Source organism: Aptenodytes patagonicus, chromosome 17, assembly GCF_965638725.1.
Source record: "Aptenodytes patagonicus chromosome 17, bAptPat1.pri.cur, whole genome shotgun sequence".
NCBI classification, from domain to species: Eukaryota; Metazoa; Chordata; class Aves; order Sphenisciformes; family Spheniscidae; genus Aptenodytes; species Aptenodytes patagonicus.
The window spans coordinates 1026027-1046599 of NC_134965.1; the positions used below are offsets into that span (position 1 = coordinate 1026027).

A 20573-nucleotide genomic window follows, 5' to 3' on the forward strand; every position below is an offset into this window, starting at 1 on the left:
GATTAATATTCAGCAACACTGCCTCCAAAGATGACCTTCTTCTGTGTGAGCGTTTCAGGAGCAATGGTTAATTTTTAAATGCGACAAGCTCTCTTGCTCCTAACATTTCTAATACTACAAAGCGTTTAGGTACTACCTGTCTGACACGAACACTGACCCGAACTATGGGAGTAGTTTACCAGGGATCTGCTCAATTTTAAGATCCCTGGATGCTTTAAATTGAGGACAGGCTTTCTGAAAGATTCTCTCCAGCTCCACCACAAACTTACCTGCATCACCCTTGGCACACCAGCACAACAGTCCCCATCCGTCATCCTGCATAGAGGAACACATCCACACAGCCTACCAGGCAAAAAGTGGTATAAATGTGTTGGTGAAAAGCTAGCGACTCCTGCCTCACAGCTGCTCTTTGGAAAAGAAAAATCCCTCACCGAGTCATTATGGGAGAGGCTGGAAGGGGCTGGTATCCTGGGCAGCTGCAGGTTTGTTCGGGAGAGAGCAGAGGGCCTCGGGGTAGAAGACCATAGCACAGGGTGCTTTGTGTCCTACCCTTGATTCTTACTTGTGAGAGGGGATATTAAATTCCTAACGTACCTTAAATCAAGGGAAAAGGTAGCAAGTAACAGCCGCCTGCAGAGCCCTGTACAAGAAGAATTCACCACAAACTAAAGAATGGGTCCAAACACAGCAGCACTAATATAGAGATTTTATTTCGACTGTATTGAGTTGTACAGCACATTTTGTTTGTCACAATGCTATTGAACTGATTTTAGAGTTTTTGGCCAGCACATTGTGACGCTGAAACTCACACGAGCTAAAAGCAGTTTGGACTAATGGCCTGAACGGAAGGGCCAGGAGTACCTAGTTACTGGCTTCCTTATTGCTTGCAGCCATTCCAACACGTGCAGAACAGGAGCAAATCCAGTTTCTTCTGCCAGCCCAGCGGTCACTCTTCCATGTCTGGCAATGACTGCAAGGTAGAAGGCAGGGGAGAATCTGAAGCAAGGTGCCTTCTCTTCCCAAAGCCATATTGGTTGTTCCCAGTACGGAAAAGAAGCAGAGTCCAAGTAAGTACAGGGTCTTCAGATGATGCTAGCTTTGCTTGCACTATTGGGATTTACAAAACCAGAGGCTGACATATCAAAGTGCAGGAAAGGGTCATTATTCCATTCCCTCCGACGGAGATGACAAACCATTAGCAAAAAACTTGGGAGACCGCAACAGCGTAAAGTACTTTGCCTTGTTAGTAGGCCAAATGTCCTCACCGGTCCTTCCCCCCACATACAAAGTCTCAGCTCATGAGGTGCAGAATATATCGGACATTTTCATTTAGCTGGAAAGAAAACCTGCACTTCTGCAAAGAAATGCCCCACTTTCAAACTCTTCTTCCTCATTAACATCCACAGATTTCTTAGAAAGGAGGCAGGATGGATACTCCCCGAGGGGTCTAGGGATTAAAAGCCCACCTGAAGCCCACTTTCTTTCTAAACCTTTCTTTCTTTCTAAACCCAGTTCCTTTTCCTTAGAATGAATTGGGATTCCTGCTCTCTAGTTTAAAGAAGAAGTAGAGAGGCAATTACAAGTTGGCAACTCTGAACTTTGACCACTGTACAGGAGACAAAAAAGAAGTCAAATTCAAGAGGCATTTTAGGTAGCGCTGGGGCAAGTCAGAGAGATTGTTTCCACCACTGAACAGATGCCACACGTCGTGTTTATCACTGTAGCTCGGCTGTACATCCTAAAGTGAAAAGCACAGACTGTAGTGTCTATGTCAGCCAGTGTCCTTCCCCACCCCCATTTTGGTATCGATGCTTCGTTCTCCCTTCTTCGGGTTACATTAAGTGCACAGAAATATATAGCAGCATTTGGACTGAAACCCTCACATACACCAGACAGCACATTCCAGGAGGTAAAACAACACATTATGGCCTATACCCTCAAGGTATCAAGTTTTCAGGATAAAGAGCAGTAGGAAGTGGAGAGCTGAGGGCAGAAAAGGGGAGGAGGAGCAACACAGGAACACGAGTTCTGTTTCCATGCCAGGAGAGGATCAGGGTGCCACTCCTGTGTTAGCACCAGGCTGTGACACGACCGCAGACAAAGCAGACGGGCAGAGCAGAAGTGAAAAAGCCAATCTCCCGTCTCCCCGCAGTGTTGGGGGGCAGGGGCAAAGTCAAGTGCGTTCACCAATCCTAGCGGAGCGTGAAAACGGGCAAGATCTGCTCGGCCCGTTTTCAGCCAGAATGAATTTCTCTTCAACGCATAAGAGAAAGTCAATTAGTGATGGCTAGTGAGTCTTGTTCACCAAGCTGATCGCAAATCACACTCATGGAAAGAGAATCTACAGAACTGCTCCAGGCTGAGGCCCTTCCAAAGCACACGGTACCACCTGGAGTCTGCCCTCTTTCTTCTCGTACAGCAGCCTGCCTTTAGGGGGGGTTGGTTCTAAACATGCCTTTCTATTGCTTTGGGGGTACTTTGCACAGGCAATATCTGTGAAAACATCGCTCTCCAGCCCACAAAAGAAAGAGGTTGCAATCCCCTCTTTAGCCCTGGGTCGTCAGACTACAACGTACGGGCCCACCGGTACCAGAGTGGGGACACACACCATACTCTCTAATCTGAGCTCCTCTGCTCCACGCTGATAGCAAGACTGCTGAAGACAGTGCATTCAAGCTTGGTGTTCAAGTGTGGCACCAACGGCCTTCACAATTACAGTGGAGGCAGAGTCACCCTTCAAACCCATGAGAGAAAAGGCTGGGCGTAGACAGGTCCCTTGTCTGGCATTCAGCTGGAAGCTGTGGCGATGGGTTTCTTCAGATGTTGGCTCATGAGCTCCCTGGCACGAGACACTTGGATGTGGTCATAACAGGAGTTACACACGAGGACAGGGTCGTACAACTGCTGATCAGGGATGGGCAACTTCAGATGGCAGCAACCAGCACAAAACACGTTCCCACAGTTCCTGTCAAGGAGCAAGAAAAGCAGTGAAGAGAGAGCTGGGAACACCACCGCAAAACTTCAGCAAGCGCAAAGGATCCAGTTCAGGGGCAAAGTACCAGCCTTACTTATGACTTGTCAACATATTTCTTAAAACGTGTACTGTGGTCTCCAGGGCAAGCTAAGTGGCTAGCACTAAAAAGGAACTAACGGGCATTACTACCCAAGAGAAAGATCAAAGGCCCTGGAAAAACAGAAACAAGAACAATGTAGAATGGAAATCTGCAGGGAATTTATGAGGCCTGGCAAATAAAGGAAAGACCTAAAACTTTCTCCTGGGAGCTGGAGGGAATGAACGAACATCGCAGACAAGCATTTTGTGAGGTTCACGAGAAACAGGCTGAGAAGAAGAGTGGAACTACAGCGATAATATCACTTACCTGCAGTGATGCCTCCGTTTGGCCAGCCAGAATTCACAATCGCAGTTAAAACAATGCGAGGCCATGTGGTCTGGAACCCACCGCGTGACCTAGGGCAAACACCAGCCCTCATCAGCTTTCAGTTTGTAACACCACACAGACCAGGCCCTCAGGACCCCAGCACAGGTTTGGGGCCACAACAGGCTAGCCCAGAGCGAGCCCATCCCACAGGTCCCCTTCTCTCGGACACTGCAGCAGCAGAGGATGCGTTAAAGGGCAAGGGTGGCTGCTCTCTGCCTTGCTTCCAGCCCACTCTCTGCTGCTGTAACCACCAAAGTTAGCTGCCAGGAAAGAAACATTCTCTCCTGCTGCTGTAACAGGACACATACCTCAGTCTCCTTCTTATCAACAGGCTCCCAGCTCGCTTCCGACAAACAGTCTTCACTATGATCGGAACAGAAATCCTCAGTGTCGCTGCCATCCGATTCCTTCAGACATGTCTGCAAAAAGAGACAAAGTCACAAATCCCCTCAGCTGCCTCAATCGCAGAGTCAAGGGCACTCCCTGCTCCAGCCACACTCAGTGCTTGTGAGGGGCATGGGGGTGGCTCCACAGCTCCCCATACAAGGATGTAAAACATTCATGACTGTGTAGGAGCCATTGCTTAGCCCTCAGGAAGCAGAGAGACCTCTGGGTGGCATGAGGACACACCACATGGACAGGAGTGGAACAGGACTGAGGAAACAGGGACATGTTTCGCTTAGGGACATGGTTTAGTGGGCATGGTGGTATTGGGTTGACGATTGGACTCAATGATCTTAGAGGTCTTTTCCAACCTTAATGATTCTATGAAACATAGGAACAATCTTAACTATCCACTCCAAGAGTGCGAACTGTGGGTTGGAGAGGGCAGTGCGAATGGGGGTGCAGGGACCACCGCTGGCCAGGAGCCACACTGCCAGAGTTTGGGGTGTTAGAGGCAGTTACTTACAAAGTCATCCTCGTAGTCCATCGGAGGCTCGGCCGGAGGGGCGCAGAAGTGGCGGATGTCCAGGCGCAGCTGCAGCTCTCGCACCTGCCTGCGCAGCTGCTCCACCTCCTGCTTGTAGCTGGCCTCGATCTGCCGCAGCCTGTGCTGAATCACATCCGTGGGGAAGGGGAGCCCGTCATCGTCCAGGTAGAGAGGAGGCACAGGGGAAGGACATTTTGGCGGCACGTGCTTGGGACCAGACGCTTGTTTCAGGTGGCAGGGTAGCCACAAACGGCTGGGCTTCCCTGCGACACCTGCAAAATGCGTGCCGACGTGGCCAGCGCAGAGTGACGGTTTCGCACCTTCTCTGGCAGACCACTGGCCACTGAGGCATAGGCATGGTGCCCGCAGAGGTTTGCTGCTCAACCTCTTGCTACAGCAGCCATAGGAGAGGAGGTGTCTGGGTGCAGGCTCCCCGTTGGGGAGCGATGTCACCATTCCTTGAAAACTGTCCCAGTTGGACCCCAGGAAGGAGAACTCGCTGCTTTGGCTCTGGGAAATGGGCTTGCGCCATTGCTCCAGCGGGACTCTCCCCAACCAGCCAGGCTCCTTGCAGGGCACGCTCCTTCCAGCATCGCCTTTGCCGTTGTCTTCATCCTGGCAGGGGACGCCTGGGGCAGGGCCTGGGATGTCCTGACAAGGGGTGCTTGGTGCCAGGGGCTCCTGGCTGGGAATGTCTTGGCAGGCGGTGTTTCTCTTGGGGCAGCCTCCTCCACTGGACACCATGCCAGTAGCCTTCAAAGGTTCCTGGGGACCGGTTTCTAACTGCTTTCCGGAACTGGTGGAAACCCTGTCAACATTTTCCTGTCTGGAAGGATTTGGAGCTGGACACGTGCTATCCAGTTCCTCCGTGTATGTTCCGTTTCCCTTTTCTGCCTCCGGAGAGACACTGCTTGCTGACACAGAAGCCCAGCTGCTCAGTTGCTTGCTATGCCCTTCGTGCTCAGCACGGCTGCTACAAGCGCTGTTGGCTTGCAGGGGAGCGTTCTCCTCTTGCTCCTCCACCTGCCGTGCCTCTCCTGCACCCACCGCACTGCCTTCGCCCAAGTGCAGCTCGGCTCCCTCAGCGGTGGCATGCCGGGCTTCCAGGCCCACCCGGACTTCCTGACAGTGGTTATTCAGGTTTGGATCACTAGACGTGCGGGTCAGCGGGCTGCTGGAGTCGCAGGCTGAGAGCAGGTCATCCATAGATCTTGTCTTTGGTAATCTAGAACCCAAAACCAAAGCGAGTCTCGCAACAGAACTCCTGAAACTTCCCTCATTTCAGTCAAAACTGAGATGAGGGAAGGGAAATGTTCCCAATTACAGATCATGGGGTGGGTGGGGAGGGGCGTTGCAGCAACACGAGCTGAAATGCACAGCACTAGCGTGGCCTCCGCAGCCTGCCTTTTTAGGTGCAGCAGGGAGCTGTACACATTCTTCTCCAAGTGGCTGGGACAATGCTACAGAGCTCTTACTCTCCACAGGAAAGATGTGAACAACAGGTAAAACAGAGGAACTACGACGAGCAAGGAGGGAAAGAAGGCCTGGTGGGCAGGAGGCAACCTGGGCCTGGGGATCTAGGCTCTTACCTGTCCAAACATCTGCCGCTGAACTCCTGACTCTGAGATCCAGGGGGTGGGTAAATGTCCATGTCATCCTGTCCCAGAGGGTGCGGCGAGGAAGCTGGGAGATACACTGCTGTCCAGACATGCAGCGCTCGCACGTGGCACACTGGATGTAGCACCTGCAGCAACCACTTACAATCAGAGATGAACGCAAAAGGAAACCCCTCCAACCTCTCCCCACACAGTCCCTGGTGCCCGGCAGGCGGAGAGCCTGGAAAGCTGGGCCAGGAGCTCTACTGACCTGCTCGGACCCTGGCATATAGAGAAGATTGTGGAAGTTCTTATTGCCAGCCCGCAGGAGGGACCACACGGAGCAGGTACGCTTGTAGATGTTGTGCATCTCTCGCTCGCAGGGGCTGTTCCCAAGGAAGGTCCCATAGAGGCAGGAATACGTGTGCTGCACCAGCTTCACCTGCAGCATCAGAAGGGGAACAATTGTCAGGGCCATTGGGAAACGGTGTCTCCTGTCTGCAGGGGAAACGTCTTCCACTCCTCCGGGATGGCTCACGCGCTTCCTACCCAGCCGGCGACACTACTGCTGTCCTGTCTGCCACACAGGGCAGGACAGAGGGGAGAGCAACGGGGACCACTTCAAGTGAAAGCAACAGTCAACTGATGCCACACCCATCCCTCTATAACCCTATTTGATAAGACAGAGATTAATAGCTATCGTTCCCCTAATTTTTTTTTTTTTTTTAAATGTTTCAGACTCCTATTGCTCTGAGATATGGAAATCAGGCTTTTAATCAAAATAGTGCTGCTGATGGTATCTGAATTCACTGGGCTAGAAAGGGACCCGGAGAAGAAGTGATTCAAAGAAACCAGAGAACATAAACCTTTCATCACTGTGCAATCTGCTAGGTACTCTGAGCCTGCCGTACCCACTGGGAGGAGGAGGAAATTGCAAGCAGCTAAACAGAGGCCGGCAGAAGCATCACACACACACAGAACCAGGTCAAAATACCGCAGCTGAAGGGCAAGGCTGGACCCACACAGTGAAGGTATGTCAGGAATGCCAGCAGAGCGCCCGAGCACTACCCAGACACTTTGCCATTTTTACAGAATTCAATTTTTGTTTTCTTTCAACTACAACACTGCAAAATGCCATGGCCTTCCCTCTGCCTCTGCTCACATCTGGGAAGGGATAAAGAGATGTTTGCACGCGTATTCTTACCAAAAAAGCTTCGTTAAATTCAAAGAGGCAAGGAAATTGCTTCAGAAGTTGATGAACAGCATCCAGCCACTGGAGAAAAACTGGGCACTGCTCGTTCTGATCTTCCACCTTCTCCTGGTGACCACAGCGATCACCAAACTTGTGACCAAAATCCAGCCAATCTGACTCAACAAGCACCTGGAAGCCCTGTGAATAAAAGAAAAGAAACCAAACTAACTGCAGACACTTTGCTGTAGGCACGCAGCAGGACAAGGCAAGCCCCGTCTGCCAGCAGTGCCAGGCAAACTCAGGACTTCTGAAGGGCTGGAAAGGAGGCTGCACCGGTGCTTGGTTTGGGAGCAAAGCTACCTGAACGTCAGAGGTTTCCAAACACAAACTAACAGCTTGGAGAATATGCACAATTAAGAGTAGGAAAGCAGCTGAACCTTGAACACAAGGGGTTATTTACCACAGTACTTCACCAAGCCGGGCAGAGCAGCAAGGCACCGTTCACCGAAAACGGGCAGGAAGAGAACATGGAAAAACCCAACACCCACAACAGTAGCTCTGAAATGCCACTAAGCTTATTGCCAAACGCGATCCTGCTCCTTTCTCCAGAGACTCCGAGACAAAAGCTGCCTTTTAACAGACACGAAACAGCAGCATAGCACAACTCATACCTCCATGGTCCTGTAGTAAGGGTCCAGAAGAATCTTTGCCAGTGCTACAATCTGTGGAGTCCTGTCCCAGCCGTCTGAGCAGTGAACCAGCACTGGGCGCCCTTCTCTGTCAACCGCACTGGAGACCAGCACTGCTGCCTTCAGCATGACAGAAAGGTGCTGCAGCCACTTGGTACTCTCCAGGGCTGAAAGCCAGCTAGAAGGTGTGCAAAAAGCAAGAAAATGGTTGCTTAGCTCTCCAGTGGGGGGGGGGGGGGAAGATATATTTTAAGCTAAGTCTTTTTGGAGTTCTCAATGAAAATCAGTCTTTTCTAAAACACGTTCAAGAGGAGCCAGCCAGCCTGAGAATAAGTGCAAAGAATCCAACCCTTAATTTCAATACTTCCCAGATACAGCCACGTTTTAGAAACCCTCAGAGGACACACACAACCAAGCAACACTGAGGGAGTGCTGCAATCCCTTCTGGATTACCAGGGATCAAAACAAGCAGCATTCAAGCACTGTGCGCACCTTCCTATCTCTCCATTTTCTGAGGCAGAAACCTGGGATAGGAAAAAGGAAAAGGGAGGGGAAAAACCCCCAGGACATTGACAGATATGGCGTCAAACTCAGCTAGAGAACAGTCACTTACTTGCTGGGGTCTGGCACCTGACTGCAGACAGCACGCAGATACTGGAAACTGTTCCGGATGGAGTGGATGTTGGCCATGCCCATGAACACGACTTCACAGTTTGGGTAATACTCTGAACACAACAGAGACAGGAACATTCAGAGAGAGCTGCTGCCACCGCAGCAACTGCCTCCATACACTTGGTTTAGCTGTCCCCTCACAGCACCATTTCTGGTCTCCAGGTAGGCAGTTTTTCTACAAAAGCCTTGCGGGCCAGCAGTGATGTATCTGGAATAATGGACTTTGCACGAGTGAGAAGGGGAACGTGCTCCCAGAGACTGAGCACCAAAATGCTGACCCAGCCCCCAGCTGCGCTCTGGGACCCACTCAACAAGGCAGGTCCAAGGGGAAGACGTTCTGGGATGTGCTTAGCCCTCTGTACCTTCACATTCGCAGCCGCCTCCCTTCGCTCTGTTGGCCACAGCTGCAGTGTAGGACCTGGCATCAAGAATCAGCAGCTTCTGAGGAGTTCCTGCGTTCTCCACACCTGAACACGCGGTCAGGGACGAGTCTGCAGAGACAGCACGGACTGAGCTCTCGGCACCTCCCTCCCTCCTACGACAGGCCTCCAGTGCCACCCAACACTGGCCATGAAGGAGCCCAGAGACCCGTCCCACACACTGCAGTCACGGCGTGACAGGGCCCATCTGGATATCGGGTTTAGACCTTGCATTGTAACAGCCCCGTGAGCAGCAACAGCAACAGTTAGGTGTAGGAAGCACTAAATAATTCACAGGTTTAGGAGAGAGTGGAAGGGAGCGAGCTGTCTCACCGAAGTCGGCATCGCAGGCCTCGCTGCCGTCGCTGCTCCCATTGTGCGGCATGCCACCAGACACCTTCACTCCAGGGTTCAAGGCACAGGCTTTGGCAATAGATGTCACAAGATACTCGTCGTCGGCATTTCGCCAGCCCCACCAGCTGATTTCGGGCTGGCTGCAGCGTGCAATCACCGCCCCATTGCGCACATGTCTGGAAAGGAAGCGAGAGCCTAATGAAGCCCCCGGAAAGGTGGGGAACAACCCCAGCAAATGTCACCTACATACAGTCAGCACCTGTGCAACCCTCCTCGCTGCTTTGTCTACTGCATCGATTCTTGCATTCACGCAGTGAAACAGCGGGGCAGGGCATTTCAAATAACCATTATTCATAACAAAAGCAGTGACACGGAGGCTGTCACTCGCATCACAACGGCGAGGAACAGAAGATGGCTGTGAGTAGCGCAGGAGCAGCTAATGGAGCTGGAACGGCTGGCAAAACGAGATTGCAGAGGAGCAGGTCACTGCGGTGCCTGCAGGAGCGGCTGTCGGGAACAACCGGTGCCAGGGGACGGCGGCAGCTCCGGGGTCAGCTGCAGCTCGTAGGGCCTCACCTCGAGGATCGACGGCTGCGCCCTGGGACTCGACTACCACTGAGACAAGTGGGGAGTTTCTGCAGCAAGGGGGAAGCTGCCAGCTGTTCTAGCCATTACTCTACTAAACTATTTTTATTTACAATAACATATAAATATATATTATTATCTATAAATATATAATATATGAAGTATGTATTATTGTATATAGATAGGCAAATATTTATATATTAAACCAGAGAGGAGAACTTTAAATAATTATGGTTGTACTTTGGGAAAGTAATAGTTACTTATTTTAATACTGTTCTGTTCTCCTATTCTTTCTTTTTTTCCCTTCCCTTAAAGTATGTACCGGTTGTTAAACCATTTCACTTATCACTTGGAAGTCAGAAAGACTAGCTTGCTCAGCATCAGACTGGTTACTTTCTGGGTGGAGGCCTGAGCCTGTTTATTAACAACCCCCAAAATGTGAACCCTACCCTGGCTGTTGCTTACTGACGCCTGGCAGAAGGCCTGAAGTAGGAAGAAGTGTTCATATTTCACATGAACACGCTAGCCGAGTCATTCACAAATGGCCTGGAAAAGGGAAGGGACCATTAGGTGACAAAGTTGCTGGTGATACAGGATTATCCAGGAGAGTCTATGGCTGTCTGGAAAAAGTTGCGAAGGATCTCGTGATACTGGGTGATAGAGTATGAAATTTAGTATTAATAAATGAAAAGTATTTACAGATGAGCAAAATGTAACCCCAGCTATGACACAGGGCAGTTCGGTACAAATCAGCGGCCAAATCTCAAAGACTTCGAAGTCACTGTGGAGCTCTCAAAAACCCTCAGCTCAAGGCTCAAGAGAAGCAAAAAGGTTAAGAATGTGCTAGCAGTTATTTGGAAAAGAATAAGACAGAAAATATCATGGCATCACATCTTACGCATCTTCAAAATGACACAAATTTCTCACTGATCCATCTCAAAAAGGATAACGTAGCACTCAAACCTCCAGAGAAGGGTGGTAAGGACAATCAGAGGTACAGAAGAGCTTCGCTACAGGGACAACTTAAGTAGGAAACAACTCCCCACCACGAGCGAAGGACAAGTATGGATGAGAGGCATAAAAGGTCATGAAAGATACAAAAAAGTGAGCTTGGAAGATTAGTCTTGTTTTTCCCAATAGAAACACAAACAAGCACTGGAATGGTCACGCCATACGTTTAAGAAAAACAAGAAGGATATTTTGGACAACAAACAAAACAGACAGTGGACTCACTGCCACAGCGCAATGTGGAAGTATAAATTCGTTCCAAAATACATTAAAGTCATGGAAGGTGGGTCCACCAAGTGACCATGAAACACAATCACACATTCTCCTGAATATCTGTTGTAGGAAATCTAAGATACCGGCTGCTCCAAAGATGCACCAGGAAGGAATGCCTGCATGCCTGTCCCGTTTGTTACACTTCCCCGAGACGCTAATCCTGGTGCCTGGCCCTTCCTGGAGACAGGGTAATAAACTGGACAGCCCCGCACCTCAGTTCTTCACAACAACAGTGCTTGCCCCTCCCTATCCCACCACCCCTCACGCAGCACCTCTCTGAAGGTGAGCTGGAGTGAGAACAAAGATGTAGATAAAGCACCTGACAAACCACATCCAAGTATTATTTTTTTGTTTGTAGGTCAACACCTCTGAAAAAGTTGCACTGGTGGCAAAGTGGGGGACATAGCACTAGATCCTAAAGCGCACTAGCACAAGCCTCAACCCATCACCCAAAGGCCGTTTAGCTGCCAGTGACGGCTATTAAAAGCCCTCTTGAAGGTCTCTCTTTTGCTCATGCCACCCCGCTATGAGGGGCTCTGCTGTTCCAGAGGATGACAGTGGCCGTTCATGTTATTTGCCGTAAGGCAGAACACCAAGAAAAATGCATCGAGGCTTTGAACTCCTAACAGTGGCGCACAGTATCTCACCAGCAGCTACTGCAGTTTGCAGGAACGATTTTGCTTCTCAAAGACAAGGGCCCCTTATTCTCCTGAGGCAACTTACCAATAAATGCAGAAAATGTATTATTGTTAATGACATCTCATAGATAATACTGATGAAGACTTTAAACTAAAGACTTCCACATGTTCAGCTAAGTCAAGATACTGTGACGTCCTTTTTCTTTCGGTGCCCTCCTCTGCTGCTGTTTTGTTCTGCAAGGTGACTTACAGAGCAGTCACTCCCAGGAGATCTATTCTTGTCTTCAGGATCACTCAAGGATGGTTAATACAGCAGCAAAGGCTTTGTTTATACTAGTAAATGAAACAGAGCCAAGGCGTGGACTTAAGCGCCAGCCTGTGATCATCCAGGCTTGTTTGTTAGCACACCCACAGTTTGTGCCAATCGGCGCTTTCCCAGACAGCGCCTGAGCACGTTTTTGGGAAACGCAGGTGCTGTGCCAGGGACTGCTCCCAACAGGCTGTTTGGATGCGATGGCACTGTTTTGGGGCGCAGAGGGTAGAAAAAGAGTTTAGCTGTGTAGGCCACTTGAAGTCAGAGGTAGCCTGCTTAATGCAATACTACAAACACTGCCAAAAAGTCATATTAAATTCAGAAAACTTCTTGGTAGCGCAGGCTTCTCAGCACCGCAACAAACGCTGGGCAGAGGTTGGCCTTGAGGTAGCCAGTTTCAAGAGACATAGTGACATGCCAACAAACACAAGGAAATACGGCCAGTATCGATGAGCATTAGTCCATCAGCAAGCAGAAAGTGTAGCAGGTGCCAGCGGACGAATCAAAACCACAACTGAGCTTGCAATGAGCTTCCCAGGTCAGGGGAGCACCCATACCTAGCTTGACTCTGCGTTCTCTTGCTAATCTCCCCAGCACGAGCATATGAAGCATTTCAGTTCTTTTCTTACTGGGGATTTTTTTTGAGGGTTTTCCTCAAAGAAAAAAGCTCCTTTCTTGAAACTGGAATGGCATAAGGTGCCACAGTGTTTTAACTTATGTGGACAAAATTATTCTTTAGGGATCCTCAGTTTAGTTTTAATGACTCGAGACCCTTTCAGAATCCAAAGCTGGAGTATGAGGTGCCTTTGTAGTTTATCAGTTGAGCTTTTACTCCCAGATTCATTCAGAGCACAAGGCTAGAGCACATCTGATATTGTCAGTACATGCCATTTAACCCATAACAATCATCCAGAAAGCATCAACTAATATCTCTCAAGTCCCCTCTCTGTTATTTTCTGGCCATAAGAGTGCTCATCCGCTATGCAACCCAAGCAGCTTAGCTTAAAACACAAGAAAGACCTGAGAGAGGGTTTGCAGAGCTGTCACCTAAAGGTTCCCAACTGAGATGCGTGTATGTGAGTGCTTTCATTTCCTGAGTCTCTGGGTTAAACTCCTGGCTCGCTCCGGCATGATCTGAAAGCCTGAGACCAAGCGCTCGGCCATGGGGCTGGAGCAACGTCCGCTGTTTGCCCGCAGCTTCCCTGACAGCCGCTGTCACGCTGCAGCACGAACACGGGCAAAGGTGATGCTGAGCGTCTGTGAGGAGCTCTCTTGCTAACATAGTCCCAAGGTCTTCTGAAGGTGGCTGTGTAGACGGAGTAATAGCGAGGAGCGGCTGGCATACAATGCCCGTCTGCCTCTGCAGTCAGCTAAATAATTAATTGCATGCTTTGCATTGTTTTAAAAGCGAATTGTGCCTGGAGGCTCCTGCATCTCTACTGTGCATCTCCACTAAGGGCTCAGAGATGGAGACCTGAATTTCTGCTTTGCTTAACAGATAAATTATACTTTTTTAAAGAAAACTGATAACGTGATACTTTTGGTGTCATGTTTTACAGATCTGTGACCGTGACCCAATGAATTCAGCCTTGTTCTCCAAAAGCTCCGAAGCCTACCAAACAGTCCTGTGGTTACCAAGTCCCTGGGATGCACACACCCGAGCCCACTTGTCCACTCTCTCCTGAACTATGAGTGATGAGGAGGAGCTGAGTGTGAGGCTTTTCATTTCTTCCTTTCCCCTTCCATACAGCACAAGGCACTCCAGAAACAGCCATGGCCCTCGCGGACCCTCCTGGCCAAATGACTTCAATCTTGAGGGCAAAGGTGAAAGAGTGGATGAAAATGAGATACACATATGTGCAAGCACTTGTCCCATCTTGTAACATCACTTGTCAGCATCTCCTAATCTAATCCCAGGCTGCAAAGGGTTGCAGCTCAGCTTGTAAATTACTGGGTACCATTACAGTGATATTACAAAGCGAGGATGAAAATAATTGTTAGAGTAGCAAAAAGACACGGGTTTGCCCTCGGGTAGGGAGGCACACTGGGACAGTCTCCCGCGCCAGGCCATTTTTAGCAAAAGTAATCACAAATACAATTAACTTCTTAGCTGACTTGGCTACAAAGAGGGAAAGGCTCCACACCATAAGCAGCACTCATTATTACTCTGCCGTAGAATTTAGTTCTTCTAGAAGTAATACGCTGTGTTTTGCCAGCATCTAACAGCAAACCACGTAACATGAAGATGTAGAGTTAAGGTACATGTAAATTCACTGGTTTTGTTTCCTGGCTTTTGTACTTCCCAGGGTTGTCCTTTGTTGTGTAGCTCTGTATTTTCAAAGCTTTTTATATGTGGATTTAGTAATTGCTAACACAGAGTCTAAGGCTAGAAACCATAATGTACGTTAAAACATGCACACTGACTGGGTGCACCTATTCAACCCGTCCCCTGTTAGTTTCAAACACGTCAGTCTCCTAAGCAGACATTTTCGATGAGAAACCACCCCCCACCCTGAAAAGCCCCGCTTTATTTGCTGCCTAGCCTCCTGCATCCCCATGCATAGATTATTTTTGGAAGGCTGACCAGGGAATAGGTACTCTGTATGTTTACAAGCTATCGAATCAACAAAGTTCAGCCACATGCAACCATTTCCTTCTGTTACCTAAATGTTGTCAAACTCTCCGAACTCGGACAAAACAGAAGCAATTTGCACTTGGGTATTAAAAGGTATGTCCAGGCCTGAACACCTAGTTGAGAGCAGGGCCATACAGCAAGCTTATTCTGGCCAAGATTTCTTTTCAAAGTAGCAGCGAGGCATGTACCAATCTGTGAAAAAGTTTTGAAACTCAAAGAAAGAGAACCTTAATTTGACACAGTGTTCTCGCTGCATCTCCCATAGGACTAAAGTCACCCACATCTTCAGATCTCGCCGAAAGCAGGAAGGAAGCAACAGTTACTGGAACGTTGTTTCTCCCTTCTGGAGAATACCCTGCGCTACTGTCGCAGACTGCTTGCCTAGAGAGGCCGGTATGTGTGCTGGGAGAAGGAGTCCAGAGCGCAGCACGTTTTCAGGTAGGAGGCAAAAGGAATACACAGCGTGAGGACCAGGATGCAGCTATCGCTGTCACGCCTTGCTCCACAGCCCCGTACGCATGCTCCGCTAACCTTCACAACGCCCTGCACAAGACTACGAGGAAAAGGGCAGCTGTCCTGGGTTTGGGGAAGAGCCCTGCCTTGGTTTTGCGTTTACCTGTACACCACCACAGGAATCCTCTTCCACGACCTAAACGAAGCCACGTTCTCTAGCTCCTTATCGGTGATCCAGACAGGGACCAGCAGCTTCTGGGGATAACTGGAACAAAGCCTGGAAAAAAGAAAGCACAAAGGCAAGATGAGGACTCGGCAATCAAAAATCTGCACCAGAGAAGCTGTGCAGAGAGAGGGCAGGAGCAGCTCACATTTCCCCAAACGCAGCATGCGGGACTTTGGCTCTTCCTCTTCCTATTTGTCTCAGGACAGTCTCAACGTGGGAAAAGTGACCCAAAAAATGCTGTCAGGAATGAGCTGAGTGAAGACAACCTCCTTTCACCTCAGGCCTCACCTCTGGGCCCAGTACTTCCCAAGGATGCCTTTGGAACATCCTCTGGATTTAAGAATTCATGAGGGTTTAGGGGAACAGTCATTAATTTATGTGGGGCTTTGGTTTTCTTGCAGCACTTGCAAACCCAGAAACACACACAGCTTCTGGTAAATGATGATCTGCCTTGCAGAAAACAGGTCACCACTGATAAGCTTTACACATTTCTCTGCAAGGAAGACATAACTCTGCCCAGAAAGATGGCAATGGTGATTTGGTGCATGCTATAATAAAATGACATGAGGGAGATCTAAAAGAATATCTTGTTTGGTGGGGTGCCAGAAATCAGATTCCTAACACACATCTGAACACATGCCAGCGGTGAGAGGAATGGACAAGTCCCTACCAATCCGGTCCCCTGGGGAAGAAACTCACAGCGTGCCCAGCTAATAGCAGGGGGCACCCAACTCCAACGAGCAGAGCTGCAGCGCCAGAGGAGCCCCGCATCTGAACGAACCTGAAGTGTAAAGCAGTTTGGCTGAAATGGAAATTCAGCCGGGGAGGGTGGGGGAGAGGAGAAGAGGCAACAGGATTGCAAATGCTTAAGTCCCAAGAAAAATGTTAAAAGACCCAACTGCAAGGACATTATCAGCAGGGCAAGGGGGGAGCCAGGGGAAAGAGGGGGACAGCCAAACAGAGTGCTGAGGAGAAGGGGAGAGAGCAATACAAGTAGAATGAAGCGCACGTAAATATCCAGGAGCGCAGGGGCTTCCTGGTTCCTGCAGCTACTATCCTGCCCCTGCCGCTCGCAGCACACGGCTGCACGCAGGGCAGGCAGGGCAGGTCGCAGCCTTCAGGGACAAAGCACTGCCTGGATGCTGGACCAGCTGAGCTCCAGCAGCCCAGGCAGACAAAGCCGTACGTGGCAAGGAACATCAAAGAGCAGCTCTAGCTCTAGGCTATAACCCACATCGTTTAGAAGGAATGTTTCAGGGCAGATGGGAAGCAAACCGAGGGGGGTGAAACTATCCAGCTGGTAAGCTCCAGAGGGTGGCCGGCTGTTCCCCGGAGTCCAGGCTATCCCAACTGATGGCAATAGGCACGATACAGCGCTCAGTATTATTTAGTTTGTGATACTAGCGAGGAACTGCCTGCCACGTTAGAAGATGGCACTTCACACAGTGTCTAGACAGCTTCTCGGAAAGCCCCAGGCAGAAAGCAAGGTTGGTCTATGGGATAAAAACAACAGGGTGAGGAAGAGGAATCCAGGAGGCAAAATTAAAGCTGTCAGGTAAAAAAAAAAAAAAAAAAAAAAAGCTGAAGACCAGGATGTCTGTGGTAGGATGTCTAGGCTTGGACATCTCTGAAATGCCTCAGATTCCGTGTGTAAAGTTGGTCAGGAAATTAAAGAAGCACTGAAGTGTGACTGAGAATAAAGGTATGTGGAAGAGGGTTAGCACCTATTAAGATCTGGAGTAACTTTTGGAACAGCTGAGTCTATACAGGAATGGACTTCATCAAAATGAAAACAGAATCTGTTCCCTGGCTCTTCGGATGAAACATTACAGGAGATGTCTTGAACTAAAAATTGGGGAGAGTCAATACAGGAGAGGTTCAGGAGCATATCTTCCAGGAGTTAAGTCACTAAAACTCTATAGCCTTAGGAAAACAGTAAGACAGAATTCAGTAAAATTCAGGTAGGAAACAGGATAGCCTCAAGAAGTTAAGCCAAGTTTAAGCAGGGCGCATAAAAACAGGCAATGAGGTCAAGACACACAGACCTGTGCTTCCAGGCTAGAATTCCAAAAAATAAAGCAGAGGAACTTAAAAGCCAGGATAAATGAGTATGTTGGTTTAACAGCATCTTATAAACTTGATACAAGGAAGGTTATTAGTGGTACCCTGAATTTCAGAGTACAAGCTTTGTAGGAAGACCGGAGCTAGTGAACAAAGCACGGTATGTTCCAGGAAAATGTGAAGGTAAAAGTGTGGGGCTAAGTTACCAGCATCAACGAGCAATGCAGAATGTGCATGGACTCAAATCCCAAGCCTAAAGAGAACCAGGACAGCATTGAGGCTACACTACCAACCACTGGAGCGACAGCAATGACATCCATGAGAGGCTGGAAGAGATTCAGAAAGGCTGCGAGGGCAGAAATTGCCATGGGAGACTTGTGCTGCTTCCACATAAAACGCATAAGCATCACGATACGACATGAGACAAAGGCGGCATTTTTAGACGCCATCAGCTGCTTCCTGGTGGAAGCAGCTATTTGGCCTACCAGCCAAATAATACAAAAGTACATAACTCTTCCTTTGGTCCTAAGCTGCTCCAAAATAGAATAACTGAAAAATCACTTTGTTACAGTATTCATCACGCAGTAGAATTCAACAATATTTTTAGAGGGGACAAGCCTCCCGTGACAGTAACAATCAGTTTCAGAAAAGGTGTGGGGGGGGAAGCTTGCAGATGATGTGATGGTTATTCAATGCTACTCAATGGCAATATAAAATGAATCAAAAAAGTTCAGAAGGAGCTGGCAGAGTTAAACAGCGAACAAAAGAAGGATTTTAGAAATAAAAGGACATCCTTCAAAGAGGGGAAACGTTTCCAAAGGACATGAGAGGAGCCAAATGTGCACCTGAATTAAAAAACAGTAAAAATGAGACACGTTGTGCAGTTTGTGAGAAATGACCCGTTAAGATTAAAACTCTGAAGACCTTTTTCAAACATCTCGGAGGTATCAGCCTGCTACCGAAGTTGAAGGTCTGATAGATCAGCACGATCACAGCAGAAAATCAAAACCGTTGCCTTGGCGTTCAGCAGAAGAGCCCACAGAGAAGTTGCCAGACCTAACCCCGTTTCACAAGGGACAAGGCACAAGAAGAGATTAACGTGGAAACTTCTGCAGGGGAAGTTTTAGAACAACCTGCTAGGAACGAGGAGTAACTAATCACCAGGACTAGATAATGCTCAACATTTCTACAGCAACCCAGGTGCGCGCCAGATGAATGATTAACCAAGATGTGTGAGCCATTGCTTACATTGGCTTGGGTGCCAGAGGAATGAAAGGTGGCAATTTTGTAAAAAGGTCTCTGGGGCGAACGTGGGAAACCACTGGAGTCTGACTTCTGTACAAAGCAACTGACTGTCACAGTTGGTGCAAGGGTAAATACGGTGCACTTGGGAAGAGTCAACACGGCTTTTGTGGAGGGAGGTCGCACCTCACGTATGTAGAGTTTGCTGGAAACATCACCGAGAGAGCAGATACAGCTCACGTGGCTGACAGTCGCTTTGGATTTTCAGAAGGGTTTTTTTGTAAATTTTGTGTGTGTGTGGTTTTTTTTTTAACAGGTGGCTCACCAAAGACTTGGAGGAAGCTCCTCTTACGAAACAGTAGCTCTTGAAAAGATAAGAAATGGTGCAGAACTTCAATGGTCATTTTTCACAACGAAGGGAATCCTAAGGGGAACCATGCTTGTCCCTGCGTAGTACAATACGCTCACGTGTCATGTGGAAGAGAGACCAACAGCGAAGCAACGTGGGTCACGGAGGAGTGGCCTGAAACACCCCTGGGACCACGCTGAGCCAGAACAGAGGATGAGACGTTTTCAAAACCCTGAGGTTTGATCCCAGAAAAAGGTGTCTGTATCACAAACGCATAAATCGGCACAAGCCACGCCTACGGACAAGGGCCGACGAAGCGTCTTCTTACCACCAAGGTAACAGCCAGTCCAGCGAGAGACATCTTCCTTCGCAGAGTGCAAAAACACACGCTTCATCGCTAACGGTCCTTGCAGACTTACTGTCTACACATTCATAAGGCAAATACAAGCAAGAACACTAATTATCACTTTTCCAATAAAAGCGAAGGATTGTATTAAAATTTGTAGAGAATCGTAACAAAATAAGACAAAATATGAATTAAGAGCACTCACAGAAACAAGTAGAAAACATCAGCTGTCTAACGCAGAACTCCAGACAGCTTTTTCCTCATAAAGTAAAAAATAAATAAAACCACAATTGTAAAGAGATCAAAGCTGGAAACGAGCATCCACACCGAAGGAAAGGCAAATGTTTTTCTTCCTTTTTGAAGGAACTACGCGTGCACCGAACCCAGCAGCATTAAGGCCGATACGAAACGACGCCTATCTCAGACAGCATGGGTGCACCAGATGGGGAATGCCAGAACGTGTCCATTTCTCTGGCTATACAGATCACTGAAGATGTGAGCACCACAGAGAGATCATGTAATAATTTTATTATCATTGCATGCTGAAATAGTATACTTTTATCAAGACCGAAGGAGTGGTTATTATATGCTTGTATTGCTCTAATTTTACGATGGCTGTCGCCAGGAAGAAGATAATAGTTTCCAGATAAGGACATCTCGGAACAGACTTGAAAGACAATGAACAAAGCCCTTACCTTGGAGTATCCTGTCTCTAACAACACTGTTTTGCCAATGCTGGGAAATAAAAGATAAAAGAACTATAAACAGTTAAAAAGTAACCCGATTCCTGTGAATAGAGGCAGGTGGTAATGATCAAAAGCCAAGGCAGGATTTAAAGACACACTCCCCAAAGCAGCAAGAGAGAACTCGTTTCTGAGTTGCACAAGCAAATTACACCACCTTTAAGATCTCAGGATGTCTGCAGGAAGCTGCGACCTGCCAGGATCCCCAGGTAGGAACTCAGCAGATGGAGGAAAGCAAAACCAGGCCTGCATCCAGCTTGCTGAAGTTTGTTTCAAGTTCCTCCTTCCCTGGTTTGGTTGAAAATAAAACATCTGTCTTTAGAGAAGTTGGCTAATTGCTGTGTATTACTGGGCAGGAAGCAAACCACAGGTGGTCAATCTAAGTTGAACTTTCTGAAATAGTCAGAAG

General features: G+C 48.5%; 1 protein-coding gene across 4 annotated transcripts in view; it reads right to left on the reverse strand.

The window, feature by feature from the left end:
- Window positions 1-692: 692 nt before the first annotated feature.
- Window positions 693-20573, reverse strand: part of MTMR4 (myotubularin related protein 4) — a 58350-nt gene continuing 38469 nt past the window's right edge. For all 4 annotated transcript variants that reach the window (XM_076354309.1, XM_076354310.1, XM_076354311.1 and 1 more), the window contains 12 exons: window positions 15361-15474; window positions 9272-9468; window positions 8882-9010; window positions 8461-8572; window positions 7830-8025; window positions 7171-7356; window positions 6238-6408; window positions 5961-6115; window positions 4351-5596; window positions 3749-3859; window positions 3381-3469; window positions 693-2965 (listed from right to left, as the gene is read on the reverse strand). In XM_076354309.1, coding sequence (XP_076210424.1) covers window positions 2788-2965; window positions 3381-3469; window positions 3749-3859; window positions 4351-5596; window positions 5961-6115; window positions 6238-6408; window positions 7171-7356; window positions 7830-8025; window positions 8461-8572; window positions 8882-9010; window positions 9272-9468; window positions 15361-15474 — 2884 coding nt within the window. In that variant the 3' untranslated portion in view covers window positions 693-2787. The remainder of the gene's footprint in view (window positions 2966-3380; window positions 3470-3748; window positions 3860-4350; window positions 5597-5960; window positions 6116-6237; window positions 6409-7170; window positions 7357-7829; window positions 8026-8460; window positions 8573-8881; window positions 9011-9271; window positions 9469-15360; window positions 15475-20573) is intronic.